The sequence below is a fragment of the Podarcis muralis genome, chromosome 5 (genome assembly GCF_964188315.1).
Source record: "Podarcis muralis chromosome 5, rPodMur119.hap1.1, whole genome shotgun sequence".
Lineage (NCBI taxonomy): Eukaryota > Metazoa > Chordata > Lepidosauria > Squamata > Lacertidae > Podarcis > Podarcis muralis.
The window spans coordinates 46192589-46218763 of NC_135659.1; the positions used below are offsets into that span (position 1 = coordinate 46192589).

Here is a 26175-nt window from a genome sequence, read left to right on the forward strand (position 1 = left end):
AGGCTCGTTTGCATAACACGGGCGGCAGCGGAGGAGGAGGACAGCCTGGTCCTTCCTTTCTGTTTTTACCTAGACAATAAAACGGCAGCCCTCAATGCAATGCAGTGAGCGCAGCAGGATAGACGTGCCCAGGGGTGGGGAAGAGGGACACAGAGAAAAATGCCTCTGAAGCAATGTATGCTGGGAGTTGTAGTCATCCTTAGGAGCAGCTAGCAGGAATGGAGTGGTGCTTTTTTTTGCAATGCGCACAAGCTGTTCTTTAGCTTGGGGTGGAAGAATATTAATGTTTTTGTAGCGCATGATAGGAAAGAGCTTGTTTGCGTTTTGGGATTACTGCCCCCCCCGGCAACCTCCTCCTTTCGTTGATCAGAATGAAGCTGGAAATTGACTTAACCGGCCTTTCAAGAATCAGTTCCCCACCGCTTCTGACTTTCCCCTTCAAAGTGCCACTGAGTTTGCCCACGGCCCCAATCCTACGTCAGCTCTTCCTGCGGAACAAGCTTCGCTGAATGCAGAGGGACTTGCATCAGAGCAAGCCTGCTGCAGGACTGTGCTTCGAACTGGGGAGCTGATGTTACAGTTGCCTTTCATGAGCCGTCGGACCAGAGTTAGGACAGTTCGCCTTTTAGAAATGCACGAGAAACGAACAACTCCGTAGACACTTAGAAATCCCTACGTAGATTCCGAGCGGAAAAAGGAAGACACTCTTCTGCACAGCATGAGAACTATACATGTGCGTATATAATAATACCCCGGACCCAAATCTCTGAAGCGCCTCCTATATCCTTCCGATAACATCACTTCCTCTTAAACAAAGAAGCTGACTTGGGTTAATCAGATACTATTGCTTAAGAGGATCGCTGTGCGGAGCTGGAGTAATTGTCCTGGTGAAGATCTTGGCAGACAGCATGAAGGTTCAGTTAGCAGCGCTGTCGACTTTCCTGCTTTGCCAATTGCTTGTCGCAGTTTCTGCTGGGGAAGCATTTGGAAAAGGTTAGATACCAATTCTTATTTCCTCTTTTGTTTTTACTGATGTTTTCAAATGCCTGTGCTTTGCAAAAAATAAGCAAAAAGGTTTAGGGTGTGATCATCCCTAAGCTATCTGTGATAACAAATACGATTCTTATAGTTTGCATCTACTATTGGAAAAATACGGTAGTTGATTTCAAGAGAGTACTGTAGTTTCTCTAGTCTAGGCCATGAGTTGCTCAGGGTGGCAGTTTCCAGGGCCCTTTTTGTTTTCAGAGTTCAGTTCAAATAAAAAGATGTGTATAAATCCTTTAGGAAAGAGAATTGCTTGCTTTGGAATAACTTCAAACTTCATTGATGTTCCTAGGAATGGTATCTTAGATTGCCATTCTAAAAGCATTTATTTCTTCGTATGTGGTGATATATAGAAAATTGTTTTTATCTTCTGTAACTGATGCTTTAATTTATGCAGCATATATTCCCCCTTTTCTTTCAAGGTTTTGGAGATCATATTCACTGGAGGACACTGGAAGATGGGAAAAAGGAAGCAGCAGCCAGGTATCTTGTGCAAGCGGGACAACCTTGTACAACCTTAAAACTGGCTTATTTGGAAATTAATTTCCCTGTTATCCATAATAATTGCTTCCAAATAAGTGAACTGAGGTGTAAATTTCATAAGGTTAGCCTTACTATTAAACAACGTCCTGGCTTATCACTACACTCAAAGATGCAGAGTTTATACATAAAAACAACCTCCTCCATACCAAAGTAAATTTGCTTTAGGTTGTGAGCTGTATATGCTGCTTTTCACCTTCTGATGAGAGAGATAGTCCAAACCTAAATCAAGTTTACTTTGTAGTAAGTCCTAGGAAATTCAATTGAATTTTCCCTCTCTGTTAGTATTGTTCAAAAAAATTCTAATAAATTAAAACCAGCAGGGAAAAAATATTCTGGAAAACTCTCAGTTGACTCCCATGCAGAATTAGGCCTGTCTAAACATGTTTGGAACTGGATTACTTAAGCAAAAGAATTGCAGTCACAACCTAAAAACCTGAAGCTGCAGATTAATACCAGTAATAGCCTTTTGTAAGAACTTGATCTCCAGCCTTACACAAGAAGACGTGAAATTATTCAGAGACTGACAAACTGATCACCTCGAGTTCAACCATACAGTTGGGATTTCATGCTGCTGCTGCAATTAATTGATACTCTTCTTTAATTGCTTTTTAAGTTAGCACATGGAAATAACATGCTTTTAAAGGAACAATCTGTGCTTTGATATGAAAATGTTTTAGTGATGATCACTGGTATACCTGAGTACAGTTTTGCTTGGAATGAAATAGAGATTAGGGCTGTAGTCATATTTACAACACTAGGGTGGCACGTTGTGAGCGCTACATGGCACCTTTCAACTTCTGTTGTTTCCAGCTTTTAGTGTGACATATTTTGAGGATAGATTTTCACAGGTGAATGTCAGGAGGGTGAGATTTGGGGGAGAGTACGCTTATTTTGTTCTTGGGACTAATAGCAGCTTCCACAGCGGTTTCTCAGCTATGCCATGGTGCATTTGGGAAAAGAAGAAAAGAAACTGCCCCAGCTGGGTAGCCAGTTGCGACCTGTGTGGTTGTGTGGAACCACCCTCCTTACACTGGTGTCACTGCAGCTTACCTGGACAGGGCTGGGGTGAGGTGGTAGCAAGATTGGGGTGGCTGCACCAGTGGAGTCAATCTTGTCCTCCTGCCAGCACATCTGTACAGCCCCCAGCTTCAGTAGCACTAATGTTGGGATGATGGCTGCACACAGGCTGCTACTGTGGGTAGCTACTATACTTGGCGTGCATCTTCCAGCGAGGAGTTAGAAGCCTTCAACTTCCAAGGTTCTGGGACTAATTACACTTTCCTTGGCCAACTGTAAAGGTGACTTCTGGCATGCTCTGGAGAGGGATCCAGCTATGACCTGGATCTTATTGCGCCATTAACAGGAGCTGACATTCTTCTGTTACAGTTGTGCTGTGGACAAGAACTTTGGATAATGAAAAACCCAACTAGCTCACAAATGTAGAGACCTTTGGAAAATTGGCTTCTTTATTACAACACTGAACTCCTTGCACATCAGCTGATGCTCAGTCTTGCTTTCTGCAGGGATCAGCTGTGTAAGCAGTTGATGCAGGATCCATCCAGGACATGGGATGTCAAGTGTGGGGCAGCTGAACGTGGTTTGGGGGGAAGCAGTCTCCTGGGTCAAATGGGGAGGGATGGTGGGGCAAATTTGGCCCACAAGCCAGAGGTTAGCCACCCCTACACTAGAGCTATAATCCTCTGCACACTTACTTGGTAGTAAGACATAAATGTTTTCTTCTAGTGTTTTAATAAGGTAATATATAAAAAGGGATTCTTTCCCAGCTGAGTACAGTGATCTTCATAAGGCAGATGTTGGTGAACCCCAACTCCCATCAGCCCCGGCCACCATGGCTAATAGTCGGGGATGATGGGAGTTGGAGTCCAACAATGTATTGAGAACCGCACGTTCCCCAGTCCTCCCATAAGGCACAACAAAATAATAATAGCAAGTATATGTGGGTTGTGGGCAAAGCAGGTGATGTGCAAAAATGTAACATCATATAAATGGGCAATATGAGTGAGGGCTGGATAGAAGATGGCTGGGCAATTAAGGCAACACATGAAAGACTTGCACTTCTTGGTCATTGTCCATAGAGTTTAGTGTGCAGCTCTTTGACCTACAAATATTGCTCCCGATCTCCCTTTTAGGTTTGCTTGGATTTATTTTTTTTACCACACCTCTGACAAACATAGTAGTGCCTAAGAAAGCTTTTCACATTGTGAATTCCAGGTTTAATCCTATAAATCACTTGCATATCTAAAGGTGAAATCACTTGAGTAAACTAGACCTCCTTTTCCTGTAAGGTGGACAGTTGGCTAATCTTTTATTAGGTATAAAAGAGTAGGACATATTAACCTTGTTCTTAATAAATCTTTAATCTTAATGAAGCTACAATGGAACCCCCTTCCTTTTATAAATTTCATTCTGCAGTTGCACCTTATAGAACAATCTTGTGCATGTTTACTCAAAAGTAAGTCTTAAGAGTATTGGAGTACATTAATGGTGCATTTCAATGTCTTTTTTTTATTTTTTAGTGGGTTGCCACTCATGATAATCATTCACAAATCCTGGTGTGGTGCTTGCAAAGGTAAGATAAATTAACATTCCCTGAGAGCACTTCAGAATCTTCTAATTGGATAGATACATAACATTTGTAGGAGAAAGTGTAATTTTACAGAGAGTATAGCATATATGTATTGTCTTCATAAATAAAACTATACTTATAAGGTAGGGTTTTTTTTCTAGATATAGCTGTGGCTAAATGCTAGTTGAAAAGCTGCCTAAGCTTTTACTATTTGGATTCTGTGAGCCAAAGTTCAGAGAGTAAAGATTAGACATGTACTACACTGATGAACAAACTTACTTCAAACACCAATGAAAATGTAAAAATACTTTTAGTTCAAGAGTGACCATTTCTTTTGTGTTTTTTATTGAAAAAACCGAGAGCATTGCTTATGTTTCTTCGGCTTTTTATACTTGTATAGAACTGTTTTGTATCACTTTTTCTTTGTATTAGGTATATTAACAAAAGTAACAAGGGCTGTTTCTTTTTATTTAAATGCGAGGATTTTGATGACTGATTCTGGTTGTGATCTAACTAAAGTTAGTCATGCTTAAGTCATACTGAAATTTAGAGTGCAAGTTAGGTGCGAGACAATTGTTACCATGAGACTGATATAGCTGGGTTAGGACCCTTGTGATTAGAAGCATGTGTGTAACATGTGTGTAAGAATTATGACACTTGTTCTCTTTCCTGATTAATTTTTCCTTTCTATGCTTTTCTTAGCTTTAAAACCAAAGTTTTCGGAATCTAAGGAAATCTCAGAGCTTGCCCATAATTTCGTGATGGTCAACCTTGAGGTAAGTTTCAGTTGGATAGTTGCTAAGATACTGAAATGAAGCATTTCCCCGTATTCTTCCTTGGAACTTTCTGAGACAATTTATGAAGATACAGAAAGCAAACATAAAACATTCTCTGTATTTGGTGGGGGGGTGAGGAACTACACCTCCATTGATTTATTCATTATTTTACATTTCACATCCTTAATACAGTGGTACCTTGGTTCCTAAACTTAATCCATTCTGGAAGTCTGTTGCAAAACCAAAGCATTCCAAAACCAAGGCGTGCTTTCCCATAGAAAGTAATGCAAAATAGATTAATCCATTCCAGACTTTTAAAAACAACCCCTAAAACAGCAATTTAACATGAATTTTACTATCTAACGAGACCATTGATCCATAAAATGAAAGCAATAATCAATGTACTGTACTATAAAATAAATGAGACAGTATTGTAGATAAAAATTAAAATTATTTTTTATTCTTGCGTGCACTATGATAGTTATTGTTTGGATGGGGGGGGGGGCTTTTATCCATTTCTGCAGTCACACAATCAATCAGTAGCTGAACTGGGTTCCACACAGTCACAAAAACAAGTCACAAGCCACAGTCACAAGTCAGTGCCATAAAATGAAGAACAAGTCACAGTCAAAACAACGAAAAAGCCACACAAACAAAAACGCAAAAAAATAGCAAAAACAAAAGCTCCAAATATCACTTCTGTTTTGCGTGGGTGCTCGGGACTGAACAGGCAACACACTCAACAGGAAGCCTCTGATTAGCAGTGGGGGACTCAATTTACAAACATAACACACTCAACAGGAAGTGGAACGTGTTCAGCTTCCAAGGCAAAGTTCATAAACCGGAACACCTACTTCCAGGTTTGCAGCATTCTATTTCCAAGTTGTTCATAAACTAAGCTGTTCTAAAACCAAGGTACCACTGTGATGTTGAATGAATGAACAAACTATTATTGTCAAAGTAATAGTCTGCTGTTTTCACAAAGAAATATTACTGATGAACAATTGCAGTGACTTGCCCTTCTTTCGAGGGGTGATATCCAACTGTGGCGTCCATCTTGCAGAATGGATCTCCATACCTTGAAATGCCAAAGGTTGAGCTTGAGAAACTTTGCATCCAAGGCAGTTGCACTTCCACAGAGCTGTGGGTCTTCCCTTTGGTTATACATATAGAAACAATAAAGATAGATTTCTGTGGAAATAGTCCTAATGTTCCTTTACTTTATCTTTTTAACTTTCAGGATGAAGAGGAACCCAAAGATGAAGCTTTTAGTCCTGATGGTGGTTACATTCCCAGAATCATTTTCATGGGTGAGGCATGAGGCAGCTTCTTATCCCTCTTGGAGAACTGCATTGCTGTTGTCATCACATGGATGTTTTCATTTGTTCTCTCTGTTTTTTGTAGATCCCAGTGGAAACATCCATCCAGAGATCATAAATGAGAAAGGAAACCCCAGCTACAAGTACTTTTATACCAATGCTGAACAAGGTACATGTGAATTAAGTTCAAATTGGGCTTTATCTCAGATGGCTATAGTAGCCCTGGCAGCTCTCTGACTTGTATTTCATTACAGGTGTCCTGATTAATTTACAGTTCAGAACTATATTGAATTATAGCCGATTACCATTGCGTGTAAATGGTGTAAGTTTAAGCATACACATTTAGGATTCTGTCAGACTCTTAAGTTACATCAGAGTATTGGCCAAAGAGAGGACATTTGACAGACTTGTTCTTTTTCACATCTTCTGTTAGGGGGTATGGAATTATGATGGCGTCCGGCACGTTTCTGCTGCGCCACTGCGCTCCTGTGCCTAGCTCTCTTTCGCTCTCTCTTAGCATAGTCCTAGCAGAGGTCCCGCAGCGGTAGAAACTGTTGCCGTGTGTGGGTAATAACTCAGACTGTACGCAGGCTTCTTGCTTATCTCCAACAGTCTTTTATTGCGTAGAATAACATCGTAAATTCAGCCCGGCGAAAAACCAGACATGCTCTTCGCCTCTCAGTCAAAACCGAAAGACAACTCACACACAGAGACACATTCCCGTATGTGAACATAGCCACGCCTCAGAATGTGAGACGTCACTCAGAACTGTTTAACCCTGTAAGTTCTGATTCTCCTCACAGGGGGATAATGGAATAATTGAGCTTAAGAAATGGGAGGCATTTCTAGAAATGTCTAGAATGTTTTGCTTTCTCATAGGTCAGGGTTCATCTGACAAGCCCTGTTATTCTGCTTGCCCAAGGCTTTCCTCCCTCCTTCCTCTGTGCCCCCCCCCAAAATTGGCTGGGGTCCAGTGAGGAGAGCCCTCAAAGCAGCATACTGTGGGAGGAGAGAGCAAAAATGAAGGGGAAATCTGGGTGCGTCCTATGGGGCGAATGCAGGCTTTCGCTGAAGCTTGGAGAGCAAGAGGGGTTGGTGCGCACCGACCCCTCATGCTCTCCAGGCTTCGGGAACACATCCGCAGCCTAGGCAGCCCTGCGGGAGTTCCCGCAGGGCTGTCTAGGCTGCGGATAGCAGCCTGCTTCCCGGAGCGCCGGGCATGCTGAAAGCAGAGCGCCCGGCGCTTCAGGAACACATCCGCAGCCTAGGCAGCCCTGCGGGAGTTCCCATAGGGCTCCTTACGCTGCGGATAGCAGCCTGCCGCCCGGCGCAAGGTACGCTCTGAAGCAGAGTGCCCCGCCCGCCGGGCAGACATCCGCAGCGTGTTGGAGCCCTGCGGGAGTTCCCCGTAGGGCTCCCTACGCTGCGGATAGCAGCCTGCCTCCCGGCGCGAGGGGCACCCTGAAGCAGAGCACCCCGTCCACCGGGCAGACATCTGCAGCGTGTTGGACCCCTGCGGGAGTTCCCCGCAGGGCTCCCCACACTGTGGATAGCAGCCTGCCATCCAGCGCGAGATGCACCCTGAAGCAGAGCGCCCCGCCCACCGGACAGACATTCGCAGCGTGTTGGAGCCCGCCGGGCAGACATCGGCCAGCCCCACAAGCTCGGGGGACAGCAAGGAGGCGCAGGGCTGCCATCCCGCTGTTCCTCGACCTGGTTCGGTTTCCCCGACCTGGTTTTGGGGGGGGAAATAAAGGGGAAATTTTTTCCCTTTATTTCCCCCCCAAAAAACTAGGTGCGTCCAAGGGACGGAGCGTCCTATGCGACGAAAAATACAGTACTTGGCTGGAGAACTGCACTGCAAAATTCAGAGAAGTAAAAATTTTGAAGTTTGGCTGTGTTTTGGTTTGCATATTGTCTCAGAAAATGTGAATTAGGCAAGTTTTAAATGCAAACTGGATGAATTTCTCTCCTATTCATGTCAATTGAACTGAACCAAGTACTAAGCATCTTTTATGTTTAATATTACAGTCATCCAAGGCATGAAGGAAGCCCAAGAGAAGCTGACAGGCGATGCTTTCAGGAAGAAACATCTTGGAGATGAATTATAATACACTGGGGATCTGTTTTATATAAATTCAGAATCTAAACTGATATATGACTCTTTCCCCCCTCCTTTTTCCCCAATGAGGAATTGTAGATGCACTGATACGATCTTTTTCCTACTGATAACTTGTTCGATCAAATACTATCTAATTTTTCAGACAGTGAAGTCAAAATAAATAACTCTGTCCTCTCTTGTTTACATTGAAATGCCTGTTTATAGGATAAATAAAGCTAAAATACTTACTGATGAATGAATGTTTCAACCTTGAGCATATTATAAACCACAGTTTCAGTGGAGTTTAAGGCCTAACTCTTTTTAAATTGCTTATTCTCTATGAGGTAAAGGCTGGTATCTGGTTTGTGATGAGGACATTGGTCTTAATAGAATCATCTATTCCTTTTATCATAAACAGGCTTAGTCTTGTTTATTTCAGTAGGAACTTCTAGATATTAATGTTTAGGATTACAACAATCTTGCTTTTATTGTTCAGTATGAACTTTTACCAAGCCCACTGTACTAAACTGTCATGAACGCTACACCAAGTAGAGTTATTTTCCTACATGCCCAAGGAGCAGCATGAAGAACATTGGAAGTACAAAATAGTTTTTCTTTTCCTTACAGAATTGCCTGCTGCTCCTTTGGTTACATTTAGACAGAAACATAGCTTTCCCATTTGTGCATTTGTCTTTTAATTCTTTTGTGAATAGAAGAGAAAATGTAATGAAGTATTTAGTGTGAAAATCTCTTAACTTGCTGAATGTTCTCGGTGGATGCCTTGCTTCATCATATTGTACTGTATTTTTGTATCTGGGTAAACAATAAAATTGATTTTTATTTTTCATTTCATTTTGAGATAACAGTAACTTCTATGAGGGGCTAAAGGCATAATGTTGAATTTGTGAAGTTACTGTTGAATGTTTCGTTCTTTTTTCCTACATGTTTTCATGCATAGACATCTGTAGTTTTTAAAAATCCCATTACATTCAGTAGTTCTGTACCTAACACTATTTTCTAAGCATTTAATTCAGCAAAGTTAAATGAGAATGGGTCTAACAAATTTGCCTGTTATTATGAAAATAAAATTACTTTTAAAATTTCTACAGTAATAGCGCTCACATCTTCCAGTGACAGCACAATCCTAACTATGTATACTCTGTTGTAAGCCCTATTGAATTCAGTGGGACTTTCTTCCAGGTAAATGGGGCTAGGATTGCAAGCTTTGTAACAATTGTGTAAAAAGTTTTTATTAAGAGCAACCAACTTACTGCACACAAGGGGAAAACCTATGTTAGCAAGTTATAGGGAACTTACTGGCATGCTTTCCTTGATGTAATTATGAAATGGTATGCAATACATTTCATTTCAAGACAAAAAAATCTCCAAGTGGTTTACAGCAATAAAATAGCGTAACAACAACATTGCAGTAAAATCAAAGTTTACTATAGGTAACTGATTTCTATTGCCTTTCTTGCTGAATGTTGAATGAGGAGCTATGAAAGTTTTTTTAAAAACACCAAAAAACCTTCAGTGCGTAAATGTAAAGCCCTTTCTGGCATAAATAGTATGTTTTTAGCAGATTCAAGCTGCTGTGGTCAGATATTACTTTATATGTACTACATCCATAAAAACTTTTTTTAATGAAGAGTTGCCTTTACACACATTAAATTTTTCAATCATTTAATACAATATATCATTTTATTTTATTACTTTAAAAACTCTTCTGCCTTAGTTTAGTGGAATGTTCTCTACATCTGGAAATCAGCCGATACTTTGGCCAAAGATGGCATGACTTTCTCAAGAAGGCACTATTAGATTCACTCTTAATAATTAATACCATGCATTTATCAAATAAATTTAATGGTGTGTTTACGTACCATTTTTACTTGCTCAGTCTACAGAAGATTATAGCCCTGATACTTTGTTTGGGCTCACCATTTCTGTAAAACAGCAGTTCTGTGTAAATTCTCTGTAGGCACTTGTCTTAGTTGTCCAGTCATATCAATACCTGGAAAAAATGCTACAGCCATCATGGGAACCAGAGTAATTATGATGTACAGAAGTGGTATATTAATATGAGCTTCACCCAATGCAGTAATGTGGTAGCTGTTTCTATGAACAGGACCTGGGATTGTAGTGACTGCTGGTTTCAGTATGTACAGTAAGCCACGGTTAGTTATTTCATACATTCTGATTCTGACTTTTAGGGAAAGCTTGCACTAGTTAGCTTGCAATGAAGCTTGAAACAATTGATATAAAAAAATAGCTATATACAAAATCATATACAGGTCAATGAAAAATAAATACAATATTTGATGTTGTGAATAAGTCTTTAGGGTTGTCTACTTAACGACACAAGAAAGGCCAAGCAGAGTTATTGGGAAATTAAATTCCAGAGGTTTGGGCCACCAAGCAAATGCCCTATCTCGGGTACCTGTCTGCTGGACTGACCTTAGTGGTGAGTGTGAATAGGGTTGCAAAGACAAATCCATACAGATAGAAGGGGTTCTTCAGATCATCTGATTACAAACCAGTGTTTTAAAGGTTAGTGTCAGCACTTCCAGACATAAGACGGGTAACACAACCGAAAATTGACTAAAGCCCTGCCTTTCACATGCATTCTAGTATTTGAGTTTGCACCAGTCGAAGTTTCTGGACTGTTGTCAAAGGCAGCCCTATGAAAAGAGCACTACAGTAATCTAAGCATATGAATTTGGCCAATTTCTGCACTTGCTGCCAAGTGCTTAATTACTGTCTGGCTCTATCTTTTGGCTTATGTGCATGGATTTATTTCAGAAATGAGTTTTAATCAAATGGGTTAATTTCCATTTTGGAAGGGGGGGGGGGAAATCCTTGTAAAATATCTATCAAGCAAGAGGAGACAATCTTAATACGTATTTATTTCCACAAACATCATCATCATCATTATTATTAATTTACTAATTCTGTGCAAGAACTCAGGTTAGCTTAATTGGTAGAGAATCTGGGGTGTGGGTTCAAGCCCCATATTGGGCAAAATATTCCTGCATTGTAGGGGGTTGGACTAGGTCAGTGTTTCCTAACCGGGGCCCCCCAGGATATTCCAAATGAGATATTGGTGAACATCACATAAATGGGTGGCTGCAGCACCAGGCTAGAGGGCAACAAAGGGAAGTGAGAAGTGAAGGAAAACCTTTTTTAAAAAAACAAAATACAAAACATGATTGGCTGGCCAATCACAAGCGGGTAAGGGATCGGCCCACCAGGGCCTAGCTCTCCTTTTTGCTACATGTGTTTTCTTGGAGCAGTCCTGGTTTGTTTCTGGAGGAAGAGGGAGATCCCGTTTTGACCAGAAGAGCCTGCAATCCAGAACCCCCAGGTCAGGTGGGGTGGTGGCAATGGGTAGGGCTGGATGAGCTGGAGCTGCATGTGGCTGCCGCCACCACTGGGCTTCTGCGCCTGACTCTGCAAGGTCTGGGCCTTCGGATATTGCTGAGGGGTGCAGGGCCAGTAGGCAGCATCGGCCCAGCTTTGCAAGGTGCAGGGTGAAATCCATCCCAGCACCTAGCCATGGGTGTAGCCAGGATTGGGGGGGGGGGGGAGATCTTTTTGCACCAGAACCTCAGATTTGTATTGATTTTTACTGATTTTTGCTTATGGGGGGGTTGGGAAACACTGGACTAGATGATTCTCGTGATCCTTTCCAACTCTATGATTCTGTGAAGTATCTCAAAGTGATGCACAATAAAAAAGCAGAAAACTGAAAAACCAAAATGATATATTCAAAAACAAGACAATACGAAATAGACACCCATGGCAGAGACCCATTCATGCAGCTGGAAAAGCCCATCAGAACAAAAAATGTTTCCACTTGCTCAGTGGCGTAGCATGGGTTGTCAGCACCCGGGGCAAGGCAAGTAATTTGCGCACCCTAACCCGTGGATTTGCGCCCCCTAACCTGTGGATTTGCCCTAACCCCAGATGTTGCGCCCAGTGCGGCCGGCCCCCCCTGCACCCCCCACGCTACGCCACTGCACTTGCTTCCAGAATGTGTGGATATTTGGCGCATGTCCCCTCTGGACAGGAATGTTTTCCCACAGAACGGAGGCCGTCACACTGAAAGCCCTGCTGAGTTACTGTAGAATAGGCTTCTGATATCTTTGGAGCTTGCAGGAGGACCTCTTCCACAGACCACAATTATTTTCCTACTGGGTATGTAAGGCAGAAGAGAGCCTTCTCGGTGGCTGCTCCCAGACTTTGGAACTCCCACCCCAGAGAAGTTCCTTGCTGTCCTTCTGCTGGCAGGTGAAGACTTTATACGGGCTTTTGGGAATTGACTGCTTTTAATTAAAGGGCTGGTGCTCTACTGTTTTTATTGTAATTACTGGTATGTTTAAAACAGATTTTATATATCTCTATAGTTTTAATTCCGCCAATGTTTAATTGTATTTTAATGTTTTTTAAAATGTTGTTAGCAGTTATTGTTTTTAGCTGTAAAGATGCCTTGAGTCCCATCAGGGGGAAAAGTGAGATATAAGTAGGTAAGAAAGTAAATAACAAGATAGTCTCTCAAGTAACTTGGTCCCAAGCTGTATAGAGAGCTGTATCTGCTATTACCAACACCTTGAACTTGGCAGGATTGCAGATTGGCCCCCATGCAAATCTCGCAAGCAAGGCACCAGCTGCAGCCTTAGGACCCACCTCAAGGGTAGCCCTATTCCAGATTATTTCGCTTGTGAAAAACTATTGCCTTAAAAACGTGTTTCCCTACATAAAGTAAGGAAAGTTTTAAAATTTGTCATTTTAAAATACTCCTCGTTCACCACCAGGTGGAGGTACCCACTTGCGGGGTGTAGCTGCACGCTTTATGTGTGCTAAACTAGCCAACCCTGAAATCATTTTCAGCCTGCTAACTATAGCTAATTCAAACCAGGTTGACCCAGCAAACCAAGAGGAATGGAGCCAAATCCAGATTAATAATGTTATTTACTCCTAGCATCCTTGTAGAATATTACTTCATTCCCTTCAAAGGCCTTAAAAAAACACACCAAAAAACAAGGAATGATTGTTGTGGGGGGTCAACTTGGAAACCACAGTTGGACAACCCACGACCCTCAACTGCTTTAGTGAGGCCTCCTGACAAGCCCTCGAAATCCCCAACCCATTTGACCTGCTGCCCCTCTTATCCTCCCTCCGAGGGGGAGAGCGCGAGAGGCGTGTATGGAGCTCTACGGAGACAAAGCGAGAAATGTAAGACTAAATCTAAGTGAATCAATAAGAAAGGAGGATACGATGGTATGTAAATTAGACGGGCAGGTTGAGATGACAGGAGGGGTTGGGATGGATGCGGCTCTGTAGGAGAGAGGGGCAACCCGGGCAGCGGCTGAGAAACCCGCCGCGTCCGCCGGTTCCCACTTATTCTGCCCCGCGTGGGGAAGAAGGCGGGAGGCCTGTGGCAGGAGCTCCGCCCCGAGGGTTGTCTTCTGCTGCGCCGGGTGAGAGGATCCGCGGGATGTGTCGCTAAGCCGGACACACGCACGCTCTTCTCCGCCCAGAGGTCCGGGAGCGCACGCAGCTCGGGCTCGGCTGAATCTCCCACCAAGCGCCTCCTGCTCGCCGCTGCTCTTGGCTCCAGCCTCCCTCGCTTTACGCGCCGAGCGGTTCCCTTCCCTGCGCCGCGCCCCAGGTAAGAAGAGCGCGGAGGAGAAGACGGAACCCACCGGTCCCCCGCGCAACTTTCCCCCGTCGCCCGGCAGCCGCCTGCTTCGCATCTCCCCTTCCCCGCCGCAAAGAGCGAGCCTCGGAAGCCCCGGGATCCTCATTGCAAGGCGCAACCAGGGTTTATGTGCGCGCAAATCTCCTAGCGCTCGTGGGAACGGAGGGACGACATTAGAGCCGCAGATTAGGCTTTTTAGTGCTAAGGATCAACTCTGGAAATTGGACGGCGTGCCTCAGAGCATATGCAGAGGGCTTTTCCTGCCAGGTCTATCTCTATCTGAGATTTAGGGGCAGATCTTTCCGGTTAAAATGTTTGATTTCCTCCCGGGTTTATTGAGCGTATCTTATTAATTTAATTAATAACAGACAAACAAACAGGGAGAAGTGGAGAGGGTTCCTCAGTCTTTCTCCTTGCTTTAGTAGCCCAGCACAGTATAAAACCTATTGGAGGAGACCAATCAGGAAATGATTTTTTACAGAATCAGTCTAGGTTGGATTTCTTTCAGCATCGTTTTCCTTGTTTTGGATAAAATGGAGCAAATTTTAAAATAGCCCTGTCAACAATTGTGTATATGTGTGTGCACATAAACACACACACTTTCTTTGTCAAGGATGGTGCTAAGCCCTTAGCAGCTGAGTGATGGTTGGCAGCCACTTGCAGTATGCTTCCTTACCTTTTGCATCATCTCATTCACTGGAAATGTGTAACAGTTTTCTAGAAAAATAGTCGAGTGTAATAGGTTATGCTTCAAATATAGCCAATGCATTTAGCTCTGCTGGTCATATAGATTTTTCCCATTTCTTGGTTTATCAGAATTAATAAGTGAATTGCTATACCTGGCTTCATTAACACACACACTAAATTATTGGAAATCCCAGAGTTTTGCATTAAATTATGCTCTTCTAATTGTTTGGGGCCTTGCTTGTTTTTCAGATTCTCTTCTTACAGATTATTCATGGCGTATTTGACTGCAGTTCAGACTTTAACTTCATTTATAATAGAAAAATACTATGGGTCTTGCCTAATGCATGTATGCTGTTAGCAGTGTATGAATGGAAACAGCAAGAAATATTGAGAGTATGTGAGCAATATTGATGCAAAACTAATCTCAGGAGTAAAATGTGAGCTATCTTTCCAGGATAGTAGGATTGCCACATTAAATTTTTAAAAAACAGTAGACAGCTACATCTTAGAGCTGGGAAGATTTTTGTGGAGCTTGTGTTCTGATAAAGGGCATAGCTTTACAGTTTGAACTAAGCTGAGTGGAGGAGGGTGAGTGATCAAAATCTAGTGAATGTATTTGAAAATATATTCCATTTGAGTGTGTGTGCATGTGTGTGTATGGATATATATTACGTTAAAGTTACCAGGGCTGAGAAGTTAAATCAATAAAATAATGGAGGCTCATGTGCGGGAATCTGTTAATATTACACCAAAACATCCAGGCTTTGCAAAACACAGAAACAAAACCTGTAGCTAGAAAATCCAGAGAATGTGTTAAGAATATATTGTGGTTATCATGACATTACACAAACGAGAGTTTCAAAATAGATTATGCTGAAGAATAGCCTATCTATGTGTCTGTAACTTTGGTAGAATTTTTGGGGAAGGTTTCGGATGTTAATTGGAAGGGAGGCAAGCACCCGACTATGGAACCAGGGAATAGAGCAATGTGGAATGAGAAAATAAGCTTGAAGGGAGTGGGCATTGATCTCAGCTGATATGTGGCAACTGGGATCCAGAGAAGCTTGGTCACCCAGGGATAGTATTTGTGGGCAAAAAGTCCCCAGTAGGAATTCTGCCACAAATTTTGTAAAATAGTTAACTGAATTGCAAAGGCAAAGATGGTGATATGGTGCCAACATAGGAAAAATGGAGGAACGTTAGTGAAATGCTGCTTGAGTTGGAGGAAGGATGATCTGCAGGGAGGATTTTTGCTGTTGCTTCTCTTGCACCCCCCGCCTAGTTTTGTATTAATTTTCTCATAGTAAAAAGGCAAAATTATAAGTAATAGTGAAGTTATATTGTATTTTTATTTGTTATCAGGCCTTCTATATGCTAAGTTTGTTTTAACTAATGCTGTTCTATACCAATGATTTCTATGCAACCCAACATGTCACTATCACACTAGCTGCAATGTCTCAATATTAAAAATGATCAACGTGCAGGTATCTACCTCTAAAATTATTAAACCATATTAAACCAATATTGAAACTTGAAATACTTTGTATTATAATATGGGAGGGGGGTGGAGAGGAGGATTTAAAGATCTGTCTCATCTTACACACGAGAAAGACACCAAACCACATGATAGGAGCATAAGAAAAGAAGCTACAATCTGTGCTGGAGATCTTGTTTAGTAAATTCCTTTAGGCTGGTGGGTACAAGATACAGGGCCTTTTCTGTGTTGGCCCATGACCTATGACATTCAACCAATGAAAAGTTAGGCAGGCATATTGAAGACATGTCTGCATTTGATTTTTATATAGGCAGTGGCGTAGCGTGGGTTGCCAGCACCCGGGGCAAGGCAAGTAATTTGCGCCCCCTAACCCGTGGATTTGCGCCCCCTAACCTGTGGATTTGCCCTAACCCCAGATGTTGCGGCCGGCCCCCCCTGCACCCCCCACGCTACGCCACTGTATATAGGGAAGCTGGAAAGTAGAGGCTATTGTCCCTAGTTGATTTTATTGTTTAAATGTAATGACTTTTTGTTTTGTTGTTTTAACTGTTTTGATGAATTTATGGATTATACACTGCTTTGTGTATTGATTGTCCTAGCAAGAGGAATAGAAGTCTTTTAAATGATGATCATGAGAGCGTTGCTAGATCAGACCAAAGGCTCACCTAGTCCAACATCCACTTCTCACAGTGGTCAAAACCCACAGACAGGACATGAGCATAACAGCATTCTCCCAGTCATGTTCCCCAGCAACTTGTATTCAGAGGCATAAATCTCTTCTTCTTTAGAGGAGGAACTCTCAGATATGAAACCCTCTATTGCAGTTTGAATCAGTACACACCTGGAAGGGTTCATTCTACACAAGTGCTATTTCTGCACATTTAAAGCTGCTTATGGTCAGAATGCGCTCTGTCAGTTCCAGTGGTCCCTAGGCAGGGGCAATAAACTCAAAAGACTGTGGAGATTTCTAATTTCCCCCCACCACAAATGTCTGTAGGTCAGGAAAATTATACTTCAGAATCTTTGTTTAGAAAAACCGGGTAGATAGAAAGAATCTCCTTTTGCTAGACGGGAAAGTACTCGTGCTTCTAGATTGACCTTGGTGCAATCACTAGTCTCCCAAAAGCTGTTGGATGAGAGAGGTTTATAATAAGGATTTAAACTAGATTACTGTAAATGGCAGATAATCCAATTTTATAATCAACTCTGTCTGGTGGTTGTAACAAAGCTGGAGGCTCTCTGCTTTAAAATACTTTTGGATCTGTTATACATTACCCTCCAAAATGATATATATCAAGAATTTGTTATTGACAAATCCTTTTATTGATTATTAGTTGCCTCTAAACCAGGAGTAGGAAACCTGTGGCTGTTCAGATTTTATTTTATTTATTTTAACATTTATATCACACCTTTCCTCCAAGAAGCAAAAGTTGGTGTACATGGTTCTCTGTCTCTCTACATTATCCTTACAACAACCCTGTAAGGTAGGTTGTGCTGAGAGTGAGTGACTGGCCCAAAGTCACCCAGTGAGCTTCATGGCTGAGTGGGAATTTGAACCCTGGTCTTCTAGGTCTTACTCCAACCCCCTTAACTGCTACACCACACTCCCAACTTTCATCCACCCCAGTCAGCACGGTCATGGGTCTGAGATCATGGGAGCTGGAGTCCAAGAACATCTGGAAAGCCACAAGCTCCCCATCCTTACTCAGCTGTAGAAGAAAACTATGTGGGGTACACATCGGGATCACACATCTGGGGAAGCGCTTCCATATACTTAAATGTAAATGAGCCTTTTTCCTTGTGAAAGGGCATGCTGGGTGCTAATATTTCTTGCAGAATTCTTAGCGTCTGCCTTCTTCCAACACATTCCAAAATTTCAGACTCCTAAGATCATATAGCAGAATCATAGTCAAAAGATGGGAAACAGTCAGCCTCAGGAATTATGCACTGACACCTGTAAACAGAGCAAATTCGCATGTCCATTTTGAGGTCATCCTCCTCAGTTCATGTCAACTATTTTGCTCTGTAGATGAAATGCAGAAGTGGCAGTCCAGTTGGGAGCTGTGTGAAAGAATCTGCACCACTGATCATACACAGTGATCAGTGACCAGTAATTTGTGCTTGTGGCAACATATACATTTGAAGTCGCTGTCTTAATCATCCCCTTTGAACTAGTGAGCACTGCCTCGATACGTAAATGTAACCAAAGCCAAAATGAGATTTATGAGTTTCTTTCATCCTGGAATGCAAAGACATACTGTTTAGGGTTTTTTGTTGCAGGGTGTCGTACTTGCAGTTGTTATTGCTGCTTTATTGTATTTTTATTTTAGTTCTTGTGATTTATGTGAAAATTGTTCAGTTTGGTTGTGGGTTTTTTAAATGTTTTATTTATTGGGACGCGGGTGGCGCTGTGGGTTAAACCACAGAGCCTAGGACTTGCCGATCAGAAGGTTGGTGGTTCGAATCCCCGCAACAGGGCGAGCTCCCGTTGCTCAGTCCCTGCTCCTGCCAGCCTAGCAGTTCGAAAGCACGTCAAAGTGCAAGTAGATAAATAGGTACCACTCCAGCGGGAAGGTAAAAGGCGTTTCCATGCGCTGCTCTGGTTCGCCAGAAGCGGCTTAGTCATGCTGGCCACATGACCTGGAAGCTGTATGCCGGCTCCCTTGGCCTATAGAGCGAGATGAGCGCCGCAACCCCAGAGTCGGCCACGACTGGACCTAATGGTCAGGGGTCCCTTTACCTTTTTACTTTTGTTATGTTGTACTTACATATTTTTTATGTCGTAAGCTGCCTTGAGCATGGTTTGAATTGTGGAAAGGCGGCATGCAAATTAAATTATATATGTATCTATGTTATGTATTCTCAGCTCTGCTTTGGACCTGACCTCTCTGCTGCTCTTCTTCCGTCTGTGTGATTAGGCTGATAGTGAGCACAACAGAACATTATTTGTTTGCTGCAAGAGAAAATGTGTTGATATGCCAGAGACTGCACCCTTGGTATAATTTGTTTATATCAGCTGCCCTCTTGTACAGAAATACAGAATGTCAAATGCATAATGCATCTTATGACTCACAGTTGTACCACAAAACAGTCTGGGCAGTGATTTTATTTCTCTGATCAGTTTCTATTTCTATTTTTATATATAGCTAGGATATGTGTTTCATATTAGACAGACCCACTAGCCTGTAATTGGGGGGACGGATCAGATTGTTGGTTGAATTCTTAATAGTTGATCCAGATCATTATATAAAAGACTGTTGCAGCACTCGTGGCTGCTCACCCCAGCCACATATTCACACTGGACCATAGCTCAACGCTCAAGCACAAGCTTCACATGCAGTAGTTCCCTAGAGTAGCATCAGTCACTGAATGCAGCATGGATGTACTGTAGATGAGTAGAATTCATATGGATGCTGGCAGGTAAACATTCTGTGACTGAGTAGTCAGTAAACAATTAGTATTGTCTGACCTGCATAGAATTATCCCTACACTGGAATCTCCCTAAATCTGGAATGGGGAATTTGTGGCCTTCCAAATGTTGTTGGACTCCCACTCCCATCAGCCCTGGCCAGCCTGGCCAATGGTCAGGGATGAGGGATGGACAAATCAGTTATTTTCACTTTTCAAAGTTTCTCATTTTTCTCATTTTAAATTAGGTTCTCCACATTTCCATAGCAATCTCTGTATTACTTTAAAAAAAAACATCCTCATGGAAATCTGTCAGCATTTTAGTGTGAATTTCTCTCAATAAACATATTTTTGTATGCAGCTTTGACCAATAGACACATGTTTCCAACCAATTTTCCTTTATATAGGGTTGTCATATGTCTGAAATTTCCCAGACATAGCCAGTATTCAGCCCTTGTAAACAGTGTCCGGGCAGAAATTGCTGGAATGTCCATGTTGGCAGTGTAGATTTTTGTGAATTTAATAAAAAAATAGCTCAAAAACTAAAGCTCAACAACTTAATACAATGCATTTTTGTATGCTATTTTCACTAATGTGCATTTCCTCCTAATTCATACATTATTGTTTGTATTATTTGGCTGGAGAACTGCATCTCAGAATTCTGAAACATGTGAATTTTTAAGGATAGCTGTGTTTTAGTTCACATATTGGTTCAGGAGGCTAGTCAGGAATCAGGGAGTTATTATCCAACAACATTAGGAGGACTGCAAGTTCCCACCCCTGCCCTAAATAAAGGAGGAAGGTTATATAAATCTAATAAGTAAGTACCATAAGTATTCAGAGACGTGCAGGTAATAATAACAGAAGCAAGCACCTAGTATTGTACATAGAAACTCCACATATATTCAGGCAAGCTCTGGGATTACGGAATGGAAAAGACAGAAATCCTACCAACCTGGGTTGTTGTTTTTTTACAACCCTCTTTTCAGCCTTTTCTCTGCAACTGTGATTAGAACAACAACTATTCCATATTCTGAATTCCAGGCTGACCATTGCATATAGATTCCGAACTATATACAGGCCTGACTATTTGAGTAGTTGCCATTTGAAGCAATTGTTTCAAGCCAGGAACTGTTGCCAGATGAAAAGAGGTGAAGACCATAGGGAGCAGATGCCCCAGGGTATCCCGTTATAGTCTGCTTAACAATGCGTGCAAACATTTTGTGGGTTCATCTTCATGCATTTTTAGTGTGTACAGTACTGGTGCAAAAGATGGGAGGGGAATATTATTCCTTCACTGCTTAACCCTTTTATTAGTTTACATTTACATTTATTAATTTAAACTATTTCCTCTTTTTCTTTCCGCACCAACTTCTAGGTGGGTACATTAATAAGCTGTTCCTCACCATGTTCATAAATTTCTGCTTTCATTGTTAAGAAGCCCAGTGCTTTTTCCTAAGGGAGAAATGTACAAGCAATAAGCTTTGCAGTGCCCAGTTACAATGAAATTGACATGGCAAATTGGAATCTACTATATTGATAAGAAGTAATGAATTTCCCAGTGGGGAAATTTGCAAGGAGCAAGAAAAGAATAAGTGCCAGAATCAAACTGACTAGGTAACTGGCATTAATACTTTTAATGGGAAAGGTTTTCATCGGTCACACTCAAGTTTTTTCCTAATAGTCTTCTATAAGTCAGTTTTATTGTACATAGTATCTCCACAATGACAATCTTATTTGGAATCTTTTCTTTTTATTAGTGAGAAGAATTGACTTATCATCCTGGGGAAATTTCAAAATATAATATCCATGTGGTACCTGAATGAGAAAATGACAGAATACCTCTCCTTATAAGAGTGTCACCTGTGACGTTTTGATGCACTCGGATAAACATGGGAGCAGGAATCTATCACTTTAGCTGCTGTTCAGTAAACAATGCAATAATTAATACAATCTGGGAGCCAGGTGGCTCCATTTAGCCTTGGCACAAAGTAGGATGTTTTTTCCTTCTTCGTTGTGAAATGTTAGCCAGCGACACTGAATTCTAATAATGAAACTTGGTCTGTTCAGTTCATATCAGCATGTAATGTAGGCAGGATTAATCATCTTTAAAATGTGCTATCTGTTCATAATCAATCCTAGGGATAGGGTGAATATGGCAGAGTTATTCATAAGCTGTGTTTCTAAGCTATTCTCAGTTTATCTTGATCAGGGCACTGTCAACACCTGTTATCAAATACAGTACTCATTGAGTAGTCTATAGAATTATCCACACATGTATTTTCTTTATAAATCTAAACAGAAATAAAACCACATGCATCCCTCACTATGTTATGATTATGGAAGCAGGTGTTATGTGCAGATCCGCTTCTGAATCAGGTCCTGCAAGTATGAAAAAGTAATTGCTTACTCTTGATAGATCCGTGTATGTATTGCTCCTGGAATGGAGCCATGAGTTCCACATTGTACAATCACTGCTATCAGCTTTGATACTCACCTGGAGATGAGGGCATGTGAGAAGGGATTGCACAGTGCATATTCTGTTCCTGAATAAATTAAATCACAGAGAAAAATGTGCTACTCTTATTTCCTTAGATGGCTTCCGTAACAGATGCCAGATATGGACACAAGGATGCTTCCGACCAGAACTTTGATTATATGTTCAAACTCCTGATCATTGGCAACAGCAGCGTGGGCAAGACTTCCTTCCTCTTTAGATATGCTGATGACACTTTCACACCAGCCTTTGTCAGTACTGTGGGGATCGACTTCAAAGTGAAGACTGTTTACAGGAATGACAAGAGGGTAAAACTGCAGATTTGGGTGAGTATCATTTATTCTGGAATCATTAACCTTATGCACTAATGTCATGGAAAGTGGATCAAATTGTGGTTATGGCCTATTTGTACTACACGGGCCTTTTGCTTACATTTTATTTAAGCAGAAGATGTATTAATTATTTGTTTACCTTCTGTCCCTTCTAATGGAAGGGCTTCTTCCATTTGTGGTAGGAACTGAGATCCAGGGGAAGCCATCTGCTGGAGGTATGAGGGTGATTTTTGCTGATTGCCCTTTCCTCTGAAGTCCCCTCACCCAATAACACCTGACATACCCTTCTGTAAAGTTTTCCAACCCTCTGAAACAGCTTTTAGGGGGCACAAGGAGGAATAAAAATCATCTCCTTGCCTACCCCTAGTGGAAGCAACCCATGAGTAAAGTAGGCTGGATCCAACCCAGAATCTGGATCTGAAACTATTATCATTGCTCTTTATGGGTTACTGAGATCATTTGGGACAGCTGTTACAGTGTGTCTTATTGTGTAAGAAATCAGATTCAAGTGATCCTTCTTTCAGGATGCCTTCACATTTTTTTCTCTGGAACATCCATGCTTTGCTCACTCACTTTTTCCAGAGCATTTAGATGGTGGTGTTATCATTATAGTGCTTTCTGTGTTGTTCTCCTGTGTTTTCTGGCTTGAGCTTGAGACTGTTTTCTTGCAGTCAAATGAAGCTGCAACATTAGCCTGTCTAGTGTGAAGAGGCTTGTAGGGTTCCTGTTCCTTTCAACTAGGGTTAGCTAACCTATGGGCCTCCACATGTTGTTGGACTCCCTTAGTCCCAGCCAGCTTGACCATTGGTGGGTGATGGGAATTGTAGTCCAGCAACATCTGGAGAGCCACAAGTTAGCCATTCCTGCTTTAAACACTTATTATTTGCAAATTTAGTTACTTTAATTACTTCCATTTTATTATTTCTTGTTGGTCCTGGTTGGCAGAAGAGCCTCTCAGCTGCTCCTTAAATCACTTCCATGAACTATTCCATATCAGTTTTGTTCCCACAGTGGGGAGGAGGGAGAGTCTATAGAAATCACTTTCCTCTGTTTTTTCTGTATTGTATTTAATAAAATGGCAGCCCATATCTTCCTGCATTATCTCTCTCTCTTTCTCTCTGAGCAACATTCATGGTAACTGGTGGGGGCAGAATGGTGGAATCATACCTATTTTTTTCCTTGTACCGCCACTTATCACCAAGCAAATCTTCACCTCAGAGTTACACACACCAACCTCCTCGACAGGCTATACTTCTCCCTTTGTCCATACTCCCTGTACTATCATTGACTCAACCAAACTTTGGGCTGTGTTCACATTACTGTCTTTAAGTACAGTGAAACTATCCCCCCTTTCACAGCTCCCCCCTGCAAGCTGTTCACAACAGCATAACCTTACTGGTGTTTGATGTTTTTCTGATTCTGGACACGTCAGGGGGCATTAATGCGAAGCTGTGCAGGAAGATGTCTTTACCCTAAACAAAGATGTTCACACCTGATGGTACATGAAGTATGTGCTGTGGAATCCTAATCATTTTGACATCTGTAACTGAATCTCTTGGTTACCAGACTACAGCGTGTAATCCCAATGGACGCATCATTTCATTCCTCCCACCCAAACCTTTGATAATCTGAATATTTAGAATCTATTTGTGATGGAGTTTTTTGTGTTTTTTTCTAAGGTAGTTAAAAGAGCATGAGGCCTCAAGCTTTTGGTTTGTTTCTTATCCCCCTCATTGTTCTACTTGGTTAAAAGATCTGGGTTTTGTATATAAGTGTGACTTTTCCTCTTAGGCTGTGGATGAGGGAGGAATTACAAAAGGAAAGAAAAAGATTAATGGAGCCGCTTTGAAAGTCTCACTTTTGTTGAAAGCTATTGTGGTTGTGCTGTGTAAAAATAGCCTGTTCCACCTCAAAGGCATAAACAAGATATATAATAAAGAATGTGTTTTTACATTTAGTACTCTTAAGATAATTTGATTTGTGAAGGTGATTTGGTTCAAGGAACTGAATAAACATTTCCGAAATTGGAATAGTTTAGTCTTTTTATCTGGGTGATATTATTTCCTTGTGTTAGTGGGGGGTTTTTAAAACGCATGGTTCTTGCAAGTTCTTTTGTGCAGTATAATTGTTTGTGACACTTGCATTTTTAAATGTGTGAATAATAAAGCTTCACAACAACAGCTAAGATCCAAAGAACTGTGAAACTAGTTTGATGAGCCCAAGAGACTACGAAGCACAATCTTTTGTACTGTGTAGTCAGAAATAAATGGGAGCTTCATCCTAAATAAGTGTGCTTTAGCAGGGACAGGGAACCTGTGTCCCTCTAGATATTGCTGGACTACACCTCCCATCAGCCCCAGCCAACATGACCAGTGCTCAGGGATGATGGGAGTTGTAGTCCAGCAACCTCTGGAGGGCCACAGGTTCCCCATCCCTAGTATATAAGATTGCAAGCTCTTAACTAAGAGCAAGCTCCACTGAACCCAGAAGAACACTGTTAGACACCCCCCTCAAACAGCAGGACCCCCGCAACACATGGAAAACCTTGAAATGGAGAGGGTTTTGAAGTTTTGTTGTTGTCCTATATTCTATATCTTATTATCTGCAGTTGTTGTTTTCTTGTGACCCGTGCCTTTGGTGTAAAAATTATTCAAACAACATACTAGGTGGATTTTCAGAATTAATCTGTGTTTTGATATGGGGGCCAGCTGTACAAAGATGATACAAGCCCTTTTGCGTGAGCCCAAGTCAGGGTTGAGGAACTGGCTGCCCTCCAGGTGTTTAGGACTGCAGCTCCCATCAGCTCCAGCTAGCTTGGCCAATGGTCAGGGATGATGGGAGGTGTAGTGTGGCAACATCTGTAGGACCACGAGTTCCCTATTCCTGGCCTAAGCAGTCCTATGGGTTTGGGCATGCTGAGCAGTTCTGTGCATATTTACAGTGGTACCTCAGTTGTCAAACGTAATCCGTTCTGGAAGACCGTTTGACTTCTGAAACGCTTGACAACCAAGGCGCAATGGGCAGTCTGCAATTTTAATTGAAAAAAATGAGAAGAATACAACGGAAGCCGTTCAATTTCTGAGGTGCGTTGGAAAATGGAAACAATTACTTCCGGGTTTTCGGGGTTCAAAAACCAAAATGTTTGGCAACAGAGACGTCTGAAAACCGAGGTACCACTGTACTTGGAAACAAGTTCCACTGCATTCATTAGGGCTTACTCCCAGATAAATGTGTTTAGGATTGCAGCCTTATGTGTTTAAGAGCTAAATTATAATCTCCCTTTGTCTCCTGGCTAAAAGCCTTCTGATACTCAGTTCTGAACTGCTGGAGATATTAATTACTGATCAGAAAGGAAAGCTTGGATAGCAGTGTTTCCCTATTTTTTATTTTTTTAAAAAATATCAAATCGAAGAGTTAAGTTAGCACAGTCCATAGCAGATGGCAACAGCATTACTGTACACTTAGGTTGCCTAGCAGCCAGAGAAAAGTGTATTGAAAAGACCAGTAGGGAGCCAGAGCGGATGAATAGAAGTGGACTTTAAGTGAGAAAAAGGACAATGTTGCCTACTTTGCACTGAAAAGCAAAACTGGGTCCTATATATTTATTTGGTTACAGGAATGCTGCTATTAAATAACTAAGGGTAGAACATATGAAAACTTCAGCTTTTCATAATCTCAGAGTTATTAC

The 26175-nt window shown here is 41.7% G+C and overlaps 2 protein-coding genes across 5 annotated transcripts in view; both read left to right on the forward strand.

The window, feature by feature from the left end:
- The first annotated feature begins 59 nt into the window (after nucleotides 1-59).
- Nucleotides 60-9222, forward strand: TXNDC12 (thioredoxin domain containing 12). Its single transcript, XM_028733490.2, has 7 exons — nucleotides 60-993; nucleotides 1467-1527; nucleotides 4125-4177; nucleotides 4877-4950; nucleotides 6191-6260; nucleotides 6355-6438; nucleotides 8301-9222. Exons 1-7 carry the CDS (start codon nucleotides 909-911, stop codon nucleotides 8378-8380), a joined length of 507 nt encoding a protein of 168 aa, XP_028589323.2. The 5' UTR covers nucleotides 60-908; the 3' UTR covers nucleotides 8381-9222.
- Nucleotides 9223-11621: 2399 nt separating this feature from the next.
- RAB3B (RAB3B, member RAS oncogene family) overlaps nucleotides 11622-26175 on the forward strand; it is a 48738-nt gene continuing 34184 nt past the window's right edge. Inside the window, exons 1-2 of one of the 4 annotated variants that reach the window (XM_028733497.2) lie at nucleotides 11622-11731; nucleotides 22254-22481. In XM_028733497.2, the coding sequence (XP_028589330.2) occupies nucleotides 22254-22481 (228 nt within the window). In that variant the 5' untranslated portion in view covers nucleotides 11622-11731. Of the gene's footprint in view, nucleotides 11732-13255; nucleotides 13603-13697; nucleotides 14039-22253; nucleotides 22482-26175 lie in introns of those variants that run through there. The other 3 variants (XM_077928741.1, XM_028733495.2, XM_028733496.2) reach the window with 3 other exon arrangements.

Coding starts and splice junctions, on each gene's coding strand:
- TXNDC12 (XM_028733490.2), top strand. CDS start 909: ATGAAGGTTCAGTTAGCAGCGCTGTCGACTTTCCTGCTTTGCCAATTG. Junction 4,178..4,876: donor CTGGTGTGGTGCTTGCAAAG/GTAAGATAAATT, acceptor TGCTTTTCTTAG/CTTTAAAACCAAAGTTTTCG. Junction 6,439..8,300: donor TTATACCAATGCTGAACAAG/GTACATGTGAAT, acceptor TTAATATTACAG/TCATCCAAGGCATGAAGGAA.